This window comes from Helicoverpa zea, chromosome 8 (assembly GCF_022581195.2).
Source record: "Helicoverpa zea isolate HzStark_Cry1AcR chromosome 8, ilHelZeax1.1, whole genome shotgun sequence".
Classification (NCBI taxonomy): Eukaryota; Metazoa; Arthropoda; class Insecta; order Lepidoptera; family Noctuidae; genus Helicoverpa; species Helicoverpa zea.
The window spans coordinates 2,771,274-2,788,747 of record NC_061459.1 but is presented as its reverse complement, the minus strand read 5'-3'; the positions used below and the strand labels follow the sequence as shown (position 1 = coordinate 2,788,747).

The window sequence follows — 17,474 nt, the reverse complement described above, 5'->3', positions numbered from 1 at the left end:
TAAAAGGCAGATGAGATGACTCCTTCGCCAAGCAGCCGGCTAAAGATAGTGAGAAGATTGCAGAGTTTATTATAATGTAATTTTAATTTACGAGTAAATCTATTTACCTAGTTATATCATTGAGAATATGTGAGAACAGTAATCAAATAAAATATTCAGTAAATAAATTAGTTTTACATTAACATAGTCAATAATATTCAATAGTTCCAGGGGGAAGATGCAACAAAGAAGTGAGTACGGACCTGTACGGATCCCTTGGTGCGTAAGTTCAACCCGAACTAGAAAGTTTTTTTTTAAATTAATTATCTGTATCTTTGTCGTAGACAGGATCCGGATGTCAATGTGTTTCTCAGCTTGTATTGGAGGGAAATCATGATCCATACCCGAGATCGATGGCCGATCTCGATACGCGGCGCGGCTATTTCGAAATAGTTTCTCAAAATATCTATATGTAAAAATAAACCACATAACGATTAATGAACAAGACAGGCATAAATAAATAAAATGAGATTCATGAATGGTATTTTTTTATTCGATTACAATTACAATGAACAATATGAATATATATCATACTAATGTACGTATAAACATTTATATTACATTTCATTAAGAGGTCTTATACCTAAAATCTCCAGTCCAGTTTTGAGAACTATCCTCGAACAGTGAAATACTAGTAACCTTTGTGCTGCCAAATCAGAATCAACATTTTTTACTCTTATTTTATTGAACATCCTATTTACATGCCTTGCTAAGCGGAAAAGATAATTGACTAGGATACAGGCTTCATATTCCTCTAAAGATCTATGTAGACTATGTTCAAATCCAGCCAGTTCTGCTATAACATCTCCGATAACTTCTTCAGGTATATAGTTTGGGTCACAGTCATCTGGTAATGATACTCCACAGTTTTGTTCCAAACTCCATAATCGGCAATGAAGGTACTGCAACTTAATTGCACTGTCACCTTCACTCTGAAGAGCTTTATCCCAACTAAATGTATAGTCCTTTTGCCTTTTTTGTTTTAAATCATTGAGTAACACTGCTGAAGTGCCCAGAATGTCACATGTCTCTTCATTCATCGCGCCACTGCGGGTATCTGAAAAAAAAATACACTCCGTTCACTACCACATTTTTAATTGTAATATTTCCACGTGCTCTCAAAGATGTTATTGAAATAAAGATTTGACTTTGAATCTGTAAGTAGACTACATAGACGTGATGTTTAATAATTTAATGGCCTAGGTAACTTGTATAAAAATATAATTGTAGAATTTTTATCCTTACTCTTTGATAATGCTTGTTTTTCATGCATTTTTTTCTTTGCTTCATCGAAAATATCATTCAAGAATACTACATTTCCAGTTCTAGTGCTCATGCCTTTGAGCCTGCCAAACTTGATGTGTTCACAGCCATCTGTACATTTCTGATCAATTTGTTTAACAATCTCGAAGAGTGCTGCAAAATGATCTGTCTGAGCATTATCAACTACATACAGCATTTTATCAAAGTCAAACTGCTTGTATCTGTCCAGCAATGCTGCAATATCTCTAGACAGATATAAGGTTGAATTATCACTTTTTAATACAGCTACTTCTCTATTATTAACTTTTGCTACTATCTTTCCAGATTCATCTTTTTGAATAATGTTCTTGTTTTGTAATGATGTCATCAAATCTTTGATTGCACCACCATTGTAATCTGACTCCCAATGGTATGCATCAAAATGTATGCCTAATCTTTGATATACTTTTTCCAATTCCTGTACAGTTACTTGACGAATATTTTTCCAGTTTTCCAAACTCATTCTGCCTTGTTCTATGTCTGAAAAGAACCTTCTGGCTTCATTTTGGACATTTTCATCATTTGAAGCTAATTTGTTGGCATAAACATAAATATCATACAGAGATCTAATTGGATCATTCTTTAAATCATTTACATCAATATTCTTTGCTCTTAAACCATACTGAAGCAATCCAAACTGTGTGCCCCAGTCTCCTAAGTAATTAAGCCTAGTTACATGATTATCAAAATAAGTATTTATATTTGCAATAAAGTTTCCTATTATTGTTGATCTCAAATGTCCCGCATGAAATGGTTTTGCAATATTCGGTGAACTAAAATCTATTACTATTTTCTTTGGCTTGACCTTTTGTCTTGGTTGAGGTGACTTGAAACTTTCTAGAATTCTTTGTGTAAAGGTCTTTTTCTCTACTTGAAATGACAAATCATTGATGCTGATTTGATTTTGCCCGGTGTCTTCAAAACTTTGCCCCGTTTTACTCAGGACATTGACTAAGTATTTATTTTCATTATGTTTATAAGACACACTTATATTCTTCATATTTCTAATGACACTGCTTCTATCAACATTATGAGGAATAATCTGTAATACATAAATTATTTAATGTATCAAGTCTTAGATTCTAGTTGGAAACATGGACATTTTAAGACACAAACCTTATCAATCAACATTATTTTTGGTTTCATTCTGTGTAAGAGTTAAATTAAGGTTAGTAATAACAGTGCTCTGTAATAGAAAGTTGTTGCTTCAATTTATTTTATTTTAGAAAGTTGAATAACAACCTAGATCTGCAAGCATGGGAGTGACATAAGCGTGTAATGTTACCAGTCGCTTTAATTGTGGATTTTACTTTTACTGTCTGTGAATTTCTGAAGTCAATTCTTATTTCTATTTTTGTAATAATTTAATTATTCAATAAAATGAATATTTATATTTATTCAATATACTGTACTCTGAATAGGACTTGGATTGGCTAGTCTTTATTAAACATCAAGTAAAATTAAAATAAAAGATCCGATAAACTATGAAATAAAGCAAGTTCTGCTTTATTTTTACTCAGATGCAGGAAAATCAAATATCAAGAAGATTTTCTTTGTGTATATTTTTGACACTTAATTAACTCTACAAAGATCTCCAAGTACCTATGAGGTACCTATTAAAATATTTTGTGCTTATAGCGTAAGATTTCTGAACATATATTAAATGTGCAATGCAATGTAAAGGTTTGTTTACGAAGAGTTTCGTACATGTATGTACTATTTTCTTCGCATAACATTATTTTCTAATTATCGCTCAAAATATTTGATTTATTATTACTTCCTAAGTAGGGCACATATTTACAGAACAATGTAGAGACTAATTAATCCATATTTTAAGTTTCTAAGTGAATAGCAGCTAAATGCTGGCTGCAAAAATAAAATAAAATTATATAATTTCGTATACGATAAGTAGTTTCAAAATTAAAATATTTACCTATCAAATTAAAGTGCGAACTGTACAGTACGGGAGATGGCAACATTTTGGGGTCAAATAATGAAATTGTGTAGTTTTACCTTTTATTTTCAAATTGGCTTATTTTCTAAGATTTTTGTATATAAAATATTATGATTAAATTATGAAATTAATTAATACATATGAAAAACAAAGGCTGGATTAGTAATAAAATGAATAAGAAATAGCTAAGCTATTATGATCCCCATGCATGCACAGGAATCCGGTTACGTGAAGTTGCTTAGCAACCAAATTATAACAACATAACATGCTGTAAAATTAAAAATTCATAAAATATAATACTCAATAACCATCAAAGTATAGCAAATCGTACCTACACGAGATTTATTCGTACTGTTCATGCAGGTTACATGACTCGCTTGATACGTAGGTAATACAAAAATCATACAACAATGACAACTCCCAAAGTAAGTAAACAAAACATTTCAAATGGCTAATATTTATTATTATATAATGTTTCCAAAAGAGAGTAAATATGCGAATAAATATAGTGTAAACGTTTCTTTATGCAAAATATTTCTATATAATTACAGCTTTTGTTTGTTTTAAATAATAACAATGATCTTACTATCATTTTCAGTTACTATACACAATTGAGCAGCCCCATGGGATGGGTGAGCTATATTTCCTATGGCAGAAGGGAGAATCCCACTCATTGCTGGCTACAACTGGTACTGATGCTACAGTAGCTGTACATGACAGGTCCGGACAACTGATGGAGAGAATGAAGCTGCAGGGGTGAGATACTGTCCAAATGATTTTTACATTTAATATGAATTTACTTACTTACACTACTCCTCTTGCCCAGGTCCACATACATCCTGAGGGAACTATATCCTGCACCTAAACATATGCGTATACCCAAGCCTGACGCTTGTCAGGCTTCTGTTTATCTGTGTGGCAATTTCATTAAAATTGGTTTTGTAGTTTTGGTGTGTAGGCTTGACAGACAGACAATATGAATTTCCCATTTATACATAAGGTTTTAATCCACATTCGATAAGAGATTGGTCTTAAAATAATGTATTAAAATGTTTTAAATCAGAATGTTTTCTTAGACTTTGTGCAGGTATGGAATGGGACCAAGACGGAGACTACCTAGCTATCATAACACCCAACAGTAACACAGTATTACTATGGGAGTGCCATGCCAATAAGAGGATTAACATAGAAACAGGTCTAAGGGAACCTCCATCATGTATAGCTTGGGCTTACGGAGAGCCTCTGTTAGCTGTTGGCACACATAAAGGGAATCTTGCCTTGTATAATCATCATACAACAAAGTAATAAAGTGCTCTCTTTATTAGTCTGTTATTTTGGCAGATAGATAGGTAGCTAATAAAGCCTTGATATTATTTTTCAGGAGAATACCAATAATAGGAAAACACACAAAAAAGATTACATGTGCAGCATGGAATAAGGACAGTATTTTAGTGTTGGCCTCTGAAGACAAGAGTTTGTCTATAAACAATTCTGATGGTGATACTTTGAGGATGATATCTCTGAGAGACATACCAAATGATCTGCAGTTCTCCGAGATGAAGACTGATGAAAGAGTTGCTGGGGAGAATACAGTAAGATTGTAAAATCCATGGAAATATACTTTTTCTTTTAAAAACAAATAAATAACGGCTCTGTCAATGAATACCCTAATATCTTAGAGACAGTACTCTTGGTATACTTGACCAATGACCTGTCAAAAAAGTGACACAATTTCATGATGTTTTTTTTTTCAGATAAGCCTTGTTGTTGGTAAAAGGACACTATACCTATACAACCTCTTAAACCCAGAGAATCCCATAGAGTTAGCGTTTCAACAACGCTATGGCTCAATAGTCTCATACAAATGGTACGGAGATGGCTATATTCTAATAGGATTTAGTGCAGGGTTCATTATAGCAATTTCAACTCATATCAAGGAGGTTGGTGAAGAGTTATTTCAAGTGAAGAATCATAAGGATAATCTGACTGATGTGGCTGTTTGTAATGGACTTGCTGCATCCTGTGGTGATGGACAGTAAGTTACTTTTTAGCTGGAAGAAAACTTGGACTTTTATTGGCACTTATATGGCACCAATAAATTATTGGTGCCATATATTATTGTATCCATAATTTTAATAAAATCCTGTAATCTATTTTTTTCAATATCAAGATTTTTGTGAAAATGGCTATGTACTGGATCTTACTGTTTCCTTTTTCAGATTGAAACTAATTGCCATATGGAACAACGGCGAGGTATCAGGGTCAGTAATGCCAGCAGGCGGCGCTGAACGATGTGCGTGGAGCTCTGATGGACGTCTGCTCGCGACGGCCGGCAGGGCGTATCTGAACGTATACGTGACTGCATTGCCGCCATTACATGCGGCGTATGGCACCAGGGTTATAACGCTCACCAGTCTCACTGAGGCTACTGTGTATCAGTGTATTGCTGTTGGGGATGAGCCGGAGCCTGTTAATAAATGTAAGTATTTTTTGGTCATGTCTGTAGTAACTCCTTAGTCTTCATGCCTATGATTTCGTTAGACCCTTTTCACATGCACACGGTGACGGCTCGATCGCCTTGTCGTGGGAGAAAGCTCTCTATGTACCTATGTAGCTCAAACACCCTGTCGTCGAAAGAACCTCTCTTCTTTTTTACATAAAGATTATGCTAATTCTTATTTTTCATAGCGGAACCCGCAGCTCTCGCTACCTACACACTACCAACAGAACCAAGCGTGATCGCTCTAGGCGGGTCCCACGTGTGCTGTGCTAGCGGCACTTTAGCATGGTTCTACCCGCTTGCGGGGGGAGCTGCTACAAGAAGACAATACCCAGCGGCCATAGACGTCATTACGTTGGCTGGGGACTATGCTGCCGCACTGTTTCAGGGACGGGCTATGTTGCATGCGGTAAGTGGTACTTAATAGGCATGATGACAGTAATCAAAAATCATTAAAATAATATATTTATTAAATTAAACTTGAAGCTTGGAATATAAAACGCGCATTGTTTTCTTTATTAATAATATGATTAATATGTATTTTTATAAAATAAAATTACGAAATAAGGCAATCCGCCATGATATCTTGAACACCAATCAGAGCTCGTGACGTCATTTCTCAAAACAACTCGCGCGAAAGCGCGCGAACGTCACATTTCGTTATTGTGAACTTCCACTGCGATCTTTGTTTTTAATTAATTAATTGTTTATAACACGAGTTATGGAGCCCGGATTTATCAAGGCAAACAGCGCTAATTTGCCTAGAATTGATATCATAATGCTGGGAAAGTTTTTGGCATCAAATAAAGATTTTTGTTCAGCTGAATTTAGAAATGTTAAAACTTCCATGTAAGTATACTAGTTTAATTAAAAAACAATGAGAGATGAAACCTAACCTCGAAATAGTTATTTACATTATAAACTATGCTAGAATCTAGAGAACTATGTAATAACTTACATCAAGGTGATCTTCACAAAAATAAAGTTGTACCCTGGGCAATATTGCTTTTGAATCTCGCCTTGCAAGTTTAAGCCACTTGTTTCGTATTTTTTTATTGTGAGGAACGTACACAAATAACTTATCCGGAGTTGTTTTGGATGTGTTCTTACACTGGGGGACCCCACAACACCTATGCCCTTTCGAATTCATATTTAATAACACAAAAAACTTAATTATTGCACGAGCGTTGTTTACTTGCGTCTTGTAATTTCAGTCGTGACGTCACAAGTGACGACATGACACTGACAAGCGTTTTCGCGCCGGATTCAAAGTGGACAGAGAAAAATGCAATTATTTGATAAAAAAACTTCGCATTTTCTTAAAATTAATAATTTTTCATATAAAATAGACGTATACCTACATCATACAAAGGAATTTAAAAATTTGTCATCATGCCTATTATAGAGATAGCATCGGAACACAGCACAACTTAACAGGAGTCACCACTCCATGCCAGGGATGAGCCATGAGAAGACACTTGAGCTGATAATAAAGAAATACATAGGTACTGTAGTGAATTATTAACCTTTTTTTTACAGATTGACCAAGTGGATCCATCACAGCCAGAGAAAGAAGCCATATTGTTCCCCGAGCCGCACATGCAGGGAGCTAAGATCGTCGACATACATCTCACAAGCGACTTCTTTATATTCGTCACTGATGTAAGTACTATCGCTGTTTGTTTGGTGTTTCGTTGCCTAGATACCAGTAAACTTTGCTTTGCTTTCACAAAGCAGCCCGAAGCCTGGAAATTGGTGTTTGATTCACCCGTGCATCGGAGAGCACGTAAATGTCGGTCCTGCGCCTGATCTCTTTCCGGTCGTGTAGGATTGCCGTCCCATCGGGCTATGAGAGTTAAGGAATAGGGAGTGCACCTGTGTCTGCGCAAATGCTTGTGCACTATAATATGTCCTGCGCAGTTGGCTAATCTCCTTACATGAGGGCAGCCGCCGTAGCCGATAATCGGCTAGGAGGACATCACCAGTAAACTTTAAAATAACTTCGAATTCCGGTGTACCAAGAGCTTATGTGATTCTATTCTTGTATGTTTTCCCTCAGGGTGATTTGCCAAAATTAATACTAATGACCGATGAATAACAATTTTATTTTGGGAAATTCATGTTGGGAAATGTTAATGAAAGGTTAAGTAAGCAATTAACTAATTGATTTTCTGGTTTTTGACTCATGTCCATAATGAGTCTATAATAATGTTTTTTTTTTCTGTTTGACGCCCTATTTTGACGTGGGACATTTTCTGATTCATAAAATCAGTTCAATCGTCTCGTACAAGCCATGCGTTCTACAGTCTCGTGCGTAGATATATGCGAGTACCCGCACTGAAAACACGGCGCTGGATAGTATGACCTCTGCCCCCGCGCTTCCCAGTTCGAGGCCAGTTCCAAATAACTGTATGAATTGTAATAATCGCCCTCTCCCAGCCTACCTCTGCCTCGGCTCCACCGCTGCCGAGCCACTCCCCGATGAGTTCGTGCCTGCGGCCGTCGTTCTATCTCTTAAGTCGCTTGTTGAAGAGCTCGGGTCTATAACTTGAAGGTTTTTTTTTACTCTAGCAAGGGCACGTAGAATACTTTGGGGTGGAGGAATGGCGGTCGTGCGGCCGCTGGCGGCATGCCTGCGGCGTCCGCGGCGTGTACTGCGACATCGGCGGCGCCCGCGCCTGCGTGCTGGACGAGCGGCGCCGCGTGCACGTGTACTGTCCCGCGCCCGACCACGTGTGTGCGCTGCAGCGCTCGCAGGCCGCTGATGTTAGGTAGTCACAGCTGTATATACCAGTATATACTCTAGCAAGCCCACGTTACAGCAATCTTTCACCAAAATACCTTAATTTTTTTCCTAAAGTCTTATTTTTTCTTAATTCAAATTTCTTTCTCCTCCAAAATCTTTATTTCCTATTCAAACTAAAGTAACGTTTTTCCTATTCATAATCAATCTTTTTAACATCCCACTGTTGGGTCTTCGCTCACACGTAGAAGAATTGAGCGTTAGTCATCACGCTTGCCCAATGCGGTTTGGTGATTTCCGAGTTTATAGTCCAGGTTGCTTGCTTAAAATTAGTCCAAAATCTGACATCGAATTTCTCTCTTTAGGGGCATAATCTGGGACATCTGTCTATCAGACCGCAACGTGTTCATAATCTACACGGACGAGGCGATAGAGACTTACTACTACGCGGCGAATTCCATCAACGGCTCTCATATTGACTTGGTGGGGATCACGCCGCTGTTGGCTGGTCAGATACCACTGATTCTGTTCTCTGGAGATGTTTACTGTTATGGCAGTGGAGGCTCGTGAGTATTTTTGACATTCTAAGATTGTTTGGGTATGTTAGTCAAGGATTGCCGAAAGATAGATATTTATAGATATTTCTGTATATTTATGGATTTTTATGAACATTTATGTATATTTATGGTCGTTTATGGATGTTTATAGATATTTATGGATATTTATATCAACTGAGTTATGATCAATTCTTTCTTTCGATATCTACATTCACTAGTTTTCTGTCTGTAGAAGCATATTTTTTCTTAATTTTCAGCACTAAATAGTGTTCCTTTTTCATTTTATACAGAGTACTAAAACTAGCCCTAGACTCGCACAACACGAGTGGCCTAGCGGATGCCGATACAGAGAAACGCTTAGCCAATCAACGTCGTCACATAGACAAGTTGTTAGGATTGAGACGATTCAGCGAAGCTTGGTTATTCTGTGACGCTGTGGATGAACCGGAACTGTGGAGAAAGATGGGGGAAGCCGCTATAGCTGAACTTAATGTGGAGTTTGGTGAGTAGAATAAAACATCTGCATACTGTATAAACTATATTTCTGAGGAGGAAAGAATCTCTTCCTCATCTCTAGGAATTTCTAAAACCACTTCTGGCAATATTTGTTATGTATTTGTATGTTACTTGCAGCAATTCGTGTCTATACGAGGCTTAGTGACGTGGCAATGGTTTGGGCTCTTGAAGACGCTTCGCATATTGAGGACTTGTCCATATTATGGTAAGTTTTAAGATTTTCTTATCTTAATGTCTGCAGGCACGACTGTATAACCTATAGTTCGGCCATTCAGAGAATGCGTTCCTGACACGTCGCGATTGAACTGACGACGTAATAACATTCATTGATTATTGATATAATAATGTTGTTTTAATGCTCCTCAATTGTTAAAACGGTAAACAACCAGCAAAAATATTTTTATCGTTACTGCAACGCCATTGCAAAGTTACGTCGTCAGTTCAATCGCGACGTGTCAGGAACGCATTCTCTGAATGGCCGAACTATAATAACATAGTGTTAAATCTTTGGCAAACCCATAGGTATTTGTAAGTAGTCTCATTTGAAACCATTTCTGTTTTGAAACTAAAGCTTTATTTATACATTTAACTTCCTGCATTTGAGCCTGATCTGGAAATTCAAGGTTCGATTATGATGATGTTGACGAGGATGACAATGTTGATGATGATCATAATACTGACTTTGGTGACAACAATAACACTGTTCCCCAGCGGAACTCTCTGCGCCTGTCTATGCCAAGGTTCGGCAGCAGCTCGTTGGTTAGAAAGCTCCCCAGCCGGAGCGTTACACGCGCTAGAGTTACACGCGGCTCGCGGGGACTGGGCACGAGCGGCCGACATCGCCGCTGTATCCTGTCCCGCTAAGGCGCCCGCTATTACACTGCATAGGGCACAGCATTTAGAGCTCACGTAAGTAATATTGCAGGTAGGTTGGCTCCAGGGAAGTTCGTCCCTCAATCGAAGATATTCCTGTAGAATTCCGTTTGGCATGTTTCAGCTCTTCACTCGTTGACAGTTGTCTAAAAAAAGAGATGGAGCCAAGTACAGGACAGTAGGTTAGGTGGGAGACCTAATGTACTATCCTGTACTACCCCAGGCGAATTGAAAAATTCTGGCATGAAATACTGACTTATTAAACTTCCTTATAGTGCCGACTACCACGAAGCATTATCAAACTACGAGAAAAGTCTTATAACTGAAAACACGGACGACATTAAAGTTAAAGAGCACAACGACAAATGCGAGGCCGGGATCGCTCGTATGTCGATACGTTGTGGTGACGTCATGAGAGGCCTGACCACCGCCATGAAACATTCACACGACATCATGCTTGTGAAAGAATGCGCTCAACTACTTGAGGAAGAAAAACAGTATACTCATGCAGCTGCCTTATACGATCAAGCAGGAAACACAGAAAAAGCAGCTTCTTTGTACATCAAACTAAAGTCCTGGCTAAAAGTTGAAGCTTTACTCCCAAAAATCAATTCTCCAAGCATACATATACAGTATGCTAAAGCTAAAGAAGCTGAAGGGAGATACCACGATGCTTTGAAATCCTATCTCAAAGCTCAAGATTATGAAGCAGCCATTCGTCTCAACTTAGACAAACTAGACGATATTGATGAAGCAGTTAACTTAGTCCAAGAAACAAAGTCCATACAAGGCGCAAAAATGGTAGCAAATTACTTCCAAAACAGTGATGATCCCACTTCGGCTATCAAGTTCTTAGTAATGTCTCTATGTTACGACGAAGCGTTTCAATTGGCAAGGAAGAATGGAAAGTTGCAACTGTATGGAGAAATATTGATCCAGACTTCTCAAGCTAGGCCTGAGGATTTTAAGAGCTTGGCTTTGCATTTTGAGGGAGAGAAGAATCATTTGTTGGCGGGGAAGTTTTATTTCCATGCGGGGGAGTATAGCAAGGCGATGTCGCATTTATTGAGGAGTGGGGGGTCGGAGGAAGAGGACAATGAGGCAATTAGTATTGCTATTGATGCGGCTGCTGCGAGTGATGATGAAAGGCTTACTAGGAGGTAAGGAAACAGTTACACACCTAAAGTTAATCGGGTGCATTCACAATATAAACGAAAAATGTGGGTTATATATGTTGGGATTGGGTAATATGGATAATTTATTGTTGAAAGTTTGACTTCTTTTTTAATCTCACTTGTGTTTTTGTAGGCTAATAGAATTTCTATTAGGAGAGACAGACGGTACACCGCGTGAACCCCGTCATTTGTTCCGGCTATACATGGCCAAGAGACAATTTGCTGAAGCTGCCAAAACTGCGGTAAGTATTTATTATTAAACGGTAGAAGATGGGAGATAAACACACGTTTTTCATGTACGATAGGCAATTCAATAGATCACTATTATTTATAAGATTACTTTATCGGAAAGGGAAAACCAGTTATTTTTCCTTATAACTGTAGATGTACTTCCAAAACAAAATACCAATAGTAATAGTCATTTATGATCATAATGTGATGTGACTGTTTATAATTTATAATTATAATGATTACATGGAATATAGGATTATCCCTATTTCACAGATATCACTCCTAACAGCTATTTTATCATCGTATTTTTTACCATCATTAATTCAGTTAGGTAGTTGGAGAAAAAATACGAACATCAGGTATAGTTCGCAACTTCGCTCAAGTTGCTGAACAAAAACCATTGTTACACTAGTGAGATATTAGTGGATCGTAGAGACATGCGAGGGGTATGGCTACGAGTTAGTAGGTATTGTGCTCAGAAATTAGCTGGCTCTAAACTAAATTCCTAGTTACCGGTTTTGATCCCCTGTTAAAATTTGGAAAAGAGGTTAGCTAGGGTGTTGTTCCATGTAAAATAGGATTATGAGCACCAGAACCCAGCTGCATCCCCTTACAGTGAAATGTGAATGGTTGGCTTTTCCCAAATGTGAAATGTGAAAATTGTGAAAAATGTGAAATTTGGGAAAAGACAACCATTAAAATATCATCACACCTTCACAGATAATAATAGCGGGTGCAGAATGTCGAGCTGGTAAGTACCGCGAGGCTCGCGACGTAGTTCGCGCTATGTGCGTGTCGCTGCGAGCTTCGCGCATGCCGGTACCCAGAGACATGAGGCATGCCATCGCCTTACTGCATAGTTACATATTGGTAAGTTTTACAATGTTGAATGGTAGCGGGTCACGCGTAAAATCAATGGGCAATCAATGTGCCTGCAAGTTTCGCTCAGTTGTAAATTTCACATAATTAAGTATCTTCTCTGTAAAGAGGTGAAGAAGCTAAAAGAAAAGGGTTGGAATAATTTATGTGATTTTAGGTGCGCACTCACGTTAAACGTGGCCGTCATGACTTGGCTGCTAGACTTCTGCTGCGTACTGCCGCAGACGTTACATTCTTTCCAACACCACAGCGTAAGCATTTTTACTCAGTCATAGCGTTTTGCAAGCTTGGTGAAACTTTGGTATTTTAATTGTTTTTTTTTTTTTGCAGATCAAGTATCGATATTAACATCGACGGTTATCGAGTGCAGTCGCGCTGGATTGAAGCATCAAGCTTATCATTGGGCCAGAGTGTTGATGCAGCCTGAATATCGATCTCAGGTACACATTTTTTTGCCTAATGAATTGCAAATATTGTTCCATGTGCCAATTGCAATTGTAATAAAAAAGATGTTTTTTCTTCTTCAGATTGATCCAAAGTACGTAAAGAAGATCGAGAGCGTTGTACGTCACGGGCCTCGGGATCCCCCCGCCCCCGCGGTAACGTCCCCCTGCCCGCAGTGTAGCGCGGCCCTGCCCCAAGCAGAGCTGACGTGTGCGCGCTGCGAGGCTGACGTGCCCTTCTGTCTGGCTAGCGTGAGTACTACATAGCCGCAGTGACCTGTCCCTGCCCGCAGTGTAGCGCGGCCCTGCCCCAAGCAGAGCTGACGTGTGCGCGCTGCGAGGCTGACGTGCCCTTCTGTCTGGCTAGCGTGAGTACTACATAGCCGCAGTGACCTGTCCCTGCCCGCAGTGTAGCGCGGCCCTGCCCCAAGCAGAGCTGACGTGTGCGCGCTGCGAGGCTGACGTGCCCTTCTGTCTGGCTAGCGTGAGTACTACATAGCCGCAGTGACCTGTCCCTGCCCGCAGTGTAGCGCGGCCCTGCCCCAAGCAGAGCTGACGTGTGCGCGCTGCGAGGCTGACGTGCCCTTCTGTCTGGCTAGCGTGAGTACTACATAGCCGCAGTGACCTGTCCCTGCCCGCAGTGTAGCGCGGCCCTGCCCCAAGCAGAGCTGACGTGTGCGCGCTGCGAGGCTGACGTGCCCTTCTGTCTGGCTAGCGTGAGTACTACATAGCCGCAGTGACCTGTCCCTGCCCGCAGTGTAGCGCGGCCCTGCCCCAAGCAGAGCTGACGTGTGCGCGCTGCGAGGCTGACGTGCCCTTCTGTCTGGCTAGCGTGAGTACTACATAGCCGCAGTGACCTGTCCCTGCCCGCAGTGTAGCGCGGCCCTGCCCCAAGCAGAGCTGACGTGTGCGCGCTGCGAGGCTGACGTGCCCTTCTGTCTGTCTGGCTAGCGTGAGTACTACATAGCCGCAGTGACCTGTCCCTGCCCGCAGTGTAGCGCGGCCCTGCCCCAAGCAGAGCTGACGTGTGCGCGCTGCGAGGCTGACGTGCCCTTCTGTCTGGCTAGCGTGAGTACTACATAGCCGCAGTGACCTGTCCCTGCCCGCAGTGTAGCGCGGCCCTGCCCCAAGCAGAGCTGACGTGTGCGCGCTGCGAGGCTGACGTGCCCTTCTGTCTGGCTAGCGTGAGTACTACATAGCCGCAGTGACCTGTCCCTGCCCGCAGTGTAGCGCGGCCCTGCCCCAAGCAGAGCTGACGTGTGCGCGCTGCGAGGCTGACGTGCCCTTCTGTCTGGCTAGCGTGAGTACTACATAGCCGCAGTGACCTGTCCCTGCCCGCAGTGTAGCGCGGCCCTGCCCCAAGCAGAGCTGACGTGTGCGCGCTGCGAGGCTGACGTGCCCTTCTGTCTGGCTAGCGTGAGTACTACATAGCCGCAGTGACCTGTCCCTGCCCGCAGTGTAGCGCGGCCCTGCCCCAAGCAGAGCTGACGTGTGCGCGCTGCGAGGCTGACGTGCCCTTCTGTCTGGCTAGCGTGAGTACTACATAGCCGCAGTGACCTGTCCCTGCCCGCAGTGTAGCGCGGCCCTGCCCCAAGCAGAGCTGACGTGTGCGCGCTGCGAGGCTGACGTGCCCTTCTGTCTGGCTAGCGTGAGTACTACATAGCCGCAGTGACCTGTCCCTGCCCGCAGTGTAGCGCGGCCCTGCCCCAAGCAGAGCTGACGTGTGCGCGCTGCGAGGCTGACGTGCCCTTCTGTCTGGCTAGCGTGAGTACTACATAGCCGCAGTAACTTGTCCCTGCCCGCAGTGTGTGTGCCCGCCCTGCCCCAAGCAGAGCTGACGTGTGGCGTATTAGATCATTGTAACTGTTCTCGAGAACACCATAGTAATGTAATGTGACTGATTTTAATCAAAACCCTCAATCCAAAAAGTCATAAAGTATAACTAAATATGTTTCTTATTTTGTAGGGCCTCCACATAGTGAAGGATGATTTGACCGCGTGTCCAGAGTGCGATTTTCCAGCTATTCTCAGCGAATTTGTGGAGTAAGTTCCTATATTATGTTCATTGATTTATCCAACACATTCACATTCTATTATTACATCGTATCATATCATTTCTATATTTTTTAGGATTCTTCAAGAAGAAGGCAAGTGTCCGATGTGTGGCGAGAACGTCGATTACCGCCGTCTCGTTAAAATTGACGATGTTGCTGCCTACATGGATCTTAATACCACGGAATAGAGTTCTTATTAATGTATGAACACAAAGGTATTTGTACTTAGTTCTCTATTTAATTTATGGTCTAATTTGATCACCTGGCATATATTTAAATAACTGCAATGATTTTGCAGATTTTAAAAATTGTATGAGGAAAGGAGCTCCTTTGAGATATCAAAATTTTTACATCACATTATTTTTAAGATAAATTCAGATGTAGAGTTATATGCACCTTGAGGAGCGGTGCACCGAATTTGTGATTAAAATAAAATATATCGATGTTTTTTGCAAACTTCTGCAAATATTATGCAAGATTGATTACTTTAATAAATCCTCGCTATCACAAATAACTTTAATTAAAAGTTAATGCATGTAGTGTCTGCAAGAATGTCATCTTTAACACGTGCAGACACACGCCGTATTAAGCAATCCCGTCCTCCAAACAAAAACAAAAATAAATTTACTCTTATCCCCTTTGAAATAAGGTTCAAATTAATATTAATTCCCTCCGTGTAAAAGTGATAAAGTATTACAAATCCCGCCGTTATCGCCAAGGTTATTTGATTATATTCTTTGTGAACGCCTTGAGATAACACTGTTTTTGTTGTGATATAATGTTTGTGATTGAGTAATTCTATCCGTCCATTTTGATATATTATTGTTGGTAGTAATATTAGCTCTCTATGGTTAGAATAAGGTTTTAGTGTAAGGATGTGATATGTGTCCATTTAATGAAATTTTGACAGTTACTTTGGTTGATTGATGGTTTTCAAAACATATTGGAATAAGATATCTGTACTAGGACTTAATCTTTTAAAAGGCAAACCCCATTTCTACAGATCTGTCAATGACGACTATAGACGTCGTTGGTGCCATATTTTTTTTGTTTATATACAAGATTCACAATTTGGCCAGCCAGTGTTGTTTTATTTTATCGATGTATGTATCAGATCAAAATATCCATACCTCCCCACTGAGAGACATTTAATAATAAATAATAATAATAATAATGTCGGGACATATATAATGTCGGGACTGGGAACATATATAATGTCGGGACATATATAATGTCGGGAAGGATTTGTATGAAATTCCGTCACTAAGGATTGACTTAAATAATCATTAAATGTCTCTGAGTGGGGAGGTTAGTCATTGTTTTTTGGTAAAATGTCTCCGATTCATTTTTATTATCACTTGTAGAAATGAAATCTTAGATGACAGACAATTATTTTCATAGATATATAAAAGACTGTATTTTTTTGAATGAATAAAATGTGTATTAAAAATAAGTTATTATACTTCGGCCGTTCAGAGAATGCGTTCCTGACACCTATCAGTTAGTCACGACTAGTGATGGGCACAACATAACACTGAGTTCGTTACCGTTCCTTCAAAATGAACCGCCGCATTATTTTAAGATTATTTTCGTTTTAAATTGGCGGAATCATTTGTTTTATATTTTAGTTATTTAAGTGGAAACCAAAAAAAGGTAATATTCATATAATAAAATTGTTTTATTTATTCTTTGTTACAAGTACATTGAATTGAATGTGCGAACAGAATATTAATCAGACTCCGATTTGCTTGAGGAGGTGGTGTCTTCATCATCATCTTCGCCTACATGTATAATTATATTATTATCAATAACAGAATCAATCCTGATATCTCGGTCTAACAAAAGCCGGGTAATCAAATAAAAACAGATCGAAAACACTTGAAAAACGTGGTCTATGCGCACGAAACGACAACGGACGACTGTTTTAGCGTCACAAAATGGCGGCCCATAACGCCATTTGGGGTTACCATTTTTAATCTAAGTATAAAAATGCGGTTTGGTCATAGTTTTATTTTTATATTTCATAAACGTTATAATTAAGTCTTATAGTCCATTATTTTCCAATTCTTAAAAAGAAAATCAAAACGTATTATTTTATATTATAACTGTATAAGAACAGATTACGATACTTGCCTGTTATTTTTAGCACAGCACTACAAAATATAAACCGCTGACATAACCTTGTAATAGCGCAGTATAGATTTAGAA

At 39.8% G+C, this 17,474-nt stretch overlaps 2 protein-coding genes and 1 long non-coding RNA gene across 3 annotated transcripts; 2 read left to right on the top strand and 1 right to left on the bottom strand.

The window, feature by feature from the left end:
- The first annotated feature begins 178 nt into the window (after positions 1 to 178).
- Positions 179 to 518, top strand: LOC124632756. Its single transcript, XR_006984666.1, has 2 exons — positions 179 to 230; positions 324 to 518. It is a non-coding gene; the product is annotated as an uncharacterized LOC124632756 (long non-coding RNA).
- On the bottom strand, positions 511 to 2,612 carry LOC124632755 (probable arginine--tRNA ligase, mitochondrial). The gene is made up of 3 exons (XM_047167715.1): positions 2,458 to 2,612; positions 1,285 to 2,383; positions 511 to 1,096 (listed from the first exon to the last, which is right to left on the bottom strand). The coding sequence occupies exons 1-3, from the start codon at positions 2,485 to 2,487 to the stop codon at positions 597 to 599; spliced, it is 1,629 nt and encodes a 542-aa protein (XP_047023671.1). The 5' UTR covers positions 2,488 to 2,612; the 3' UTR covers positions 511 to 596.
- A 688-nt stretch (positions 2,613 to 3,300) lies between these two features.
- On the top strand, positions 3,301 to 15,734 carry LOC124632703 (WD repeat-containing protein 19). Its single transcript, XM_047167651.1, has 21 exons — positions 3,301 to 3,720; positions 3,894 to 4,051; positions 4,372 to 4,596; positions 4,677 to 4,887; positions 5,050 to 5,330; positions 5,515 to 5,774; positions 5,984 to 6,204; positions 7,335 to 7,457; positions 8,367 to 8,566; positions 8,904 to 9,104; positions 9,386 to 9,597; positions 9,729 to 9,816; positions 10,323 to 10,520; positions 10,760 to 11,644; positions 11,793 to 11,901; positions 12,611 to 12,760; positions 12,927 to 13,020; positions 13,100 to 13,209; positions 13,297 to 13,464; positions 15,179 to 15,255; positions 15,343 to 15,734. Exons 1-21 carry the CDS (start codon positions 3,706 to 3,708, stop codon positions 15,452 to 15,454), a joined length of 4,098 nt encoding a protein of 1,365 aa, XP_047023607.1. The 5' UTR covers positions 3,301 to 3,705; the 3' UTR covers positions 15,455 to 15,734.
- Positions 15,735 to 17,474: the final 1,740 nt, after the last annotated feature.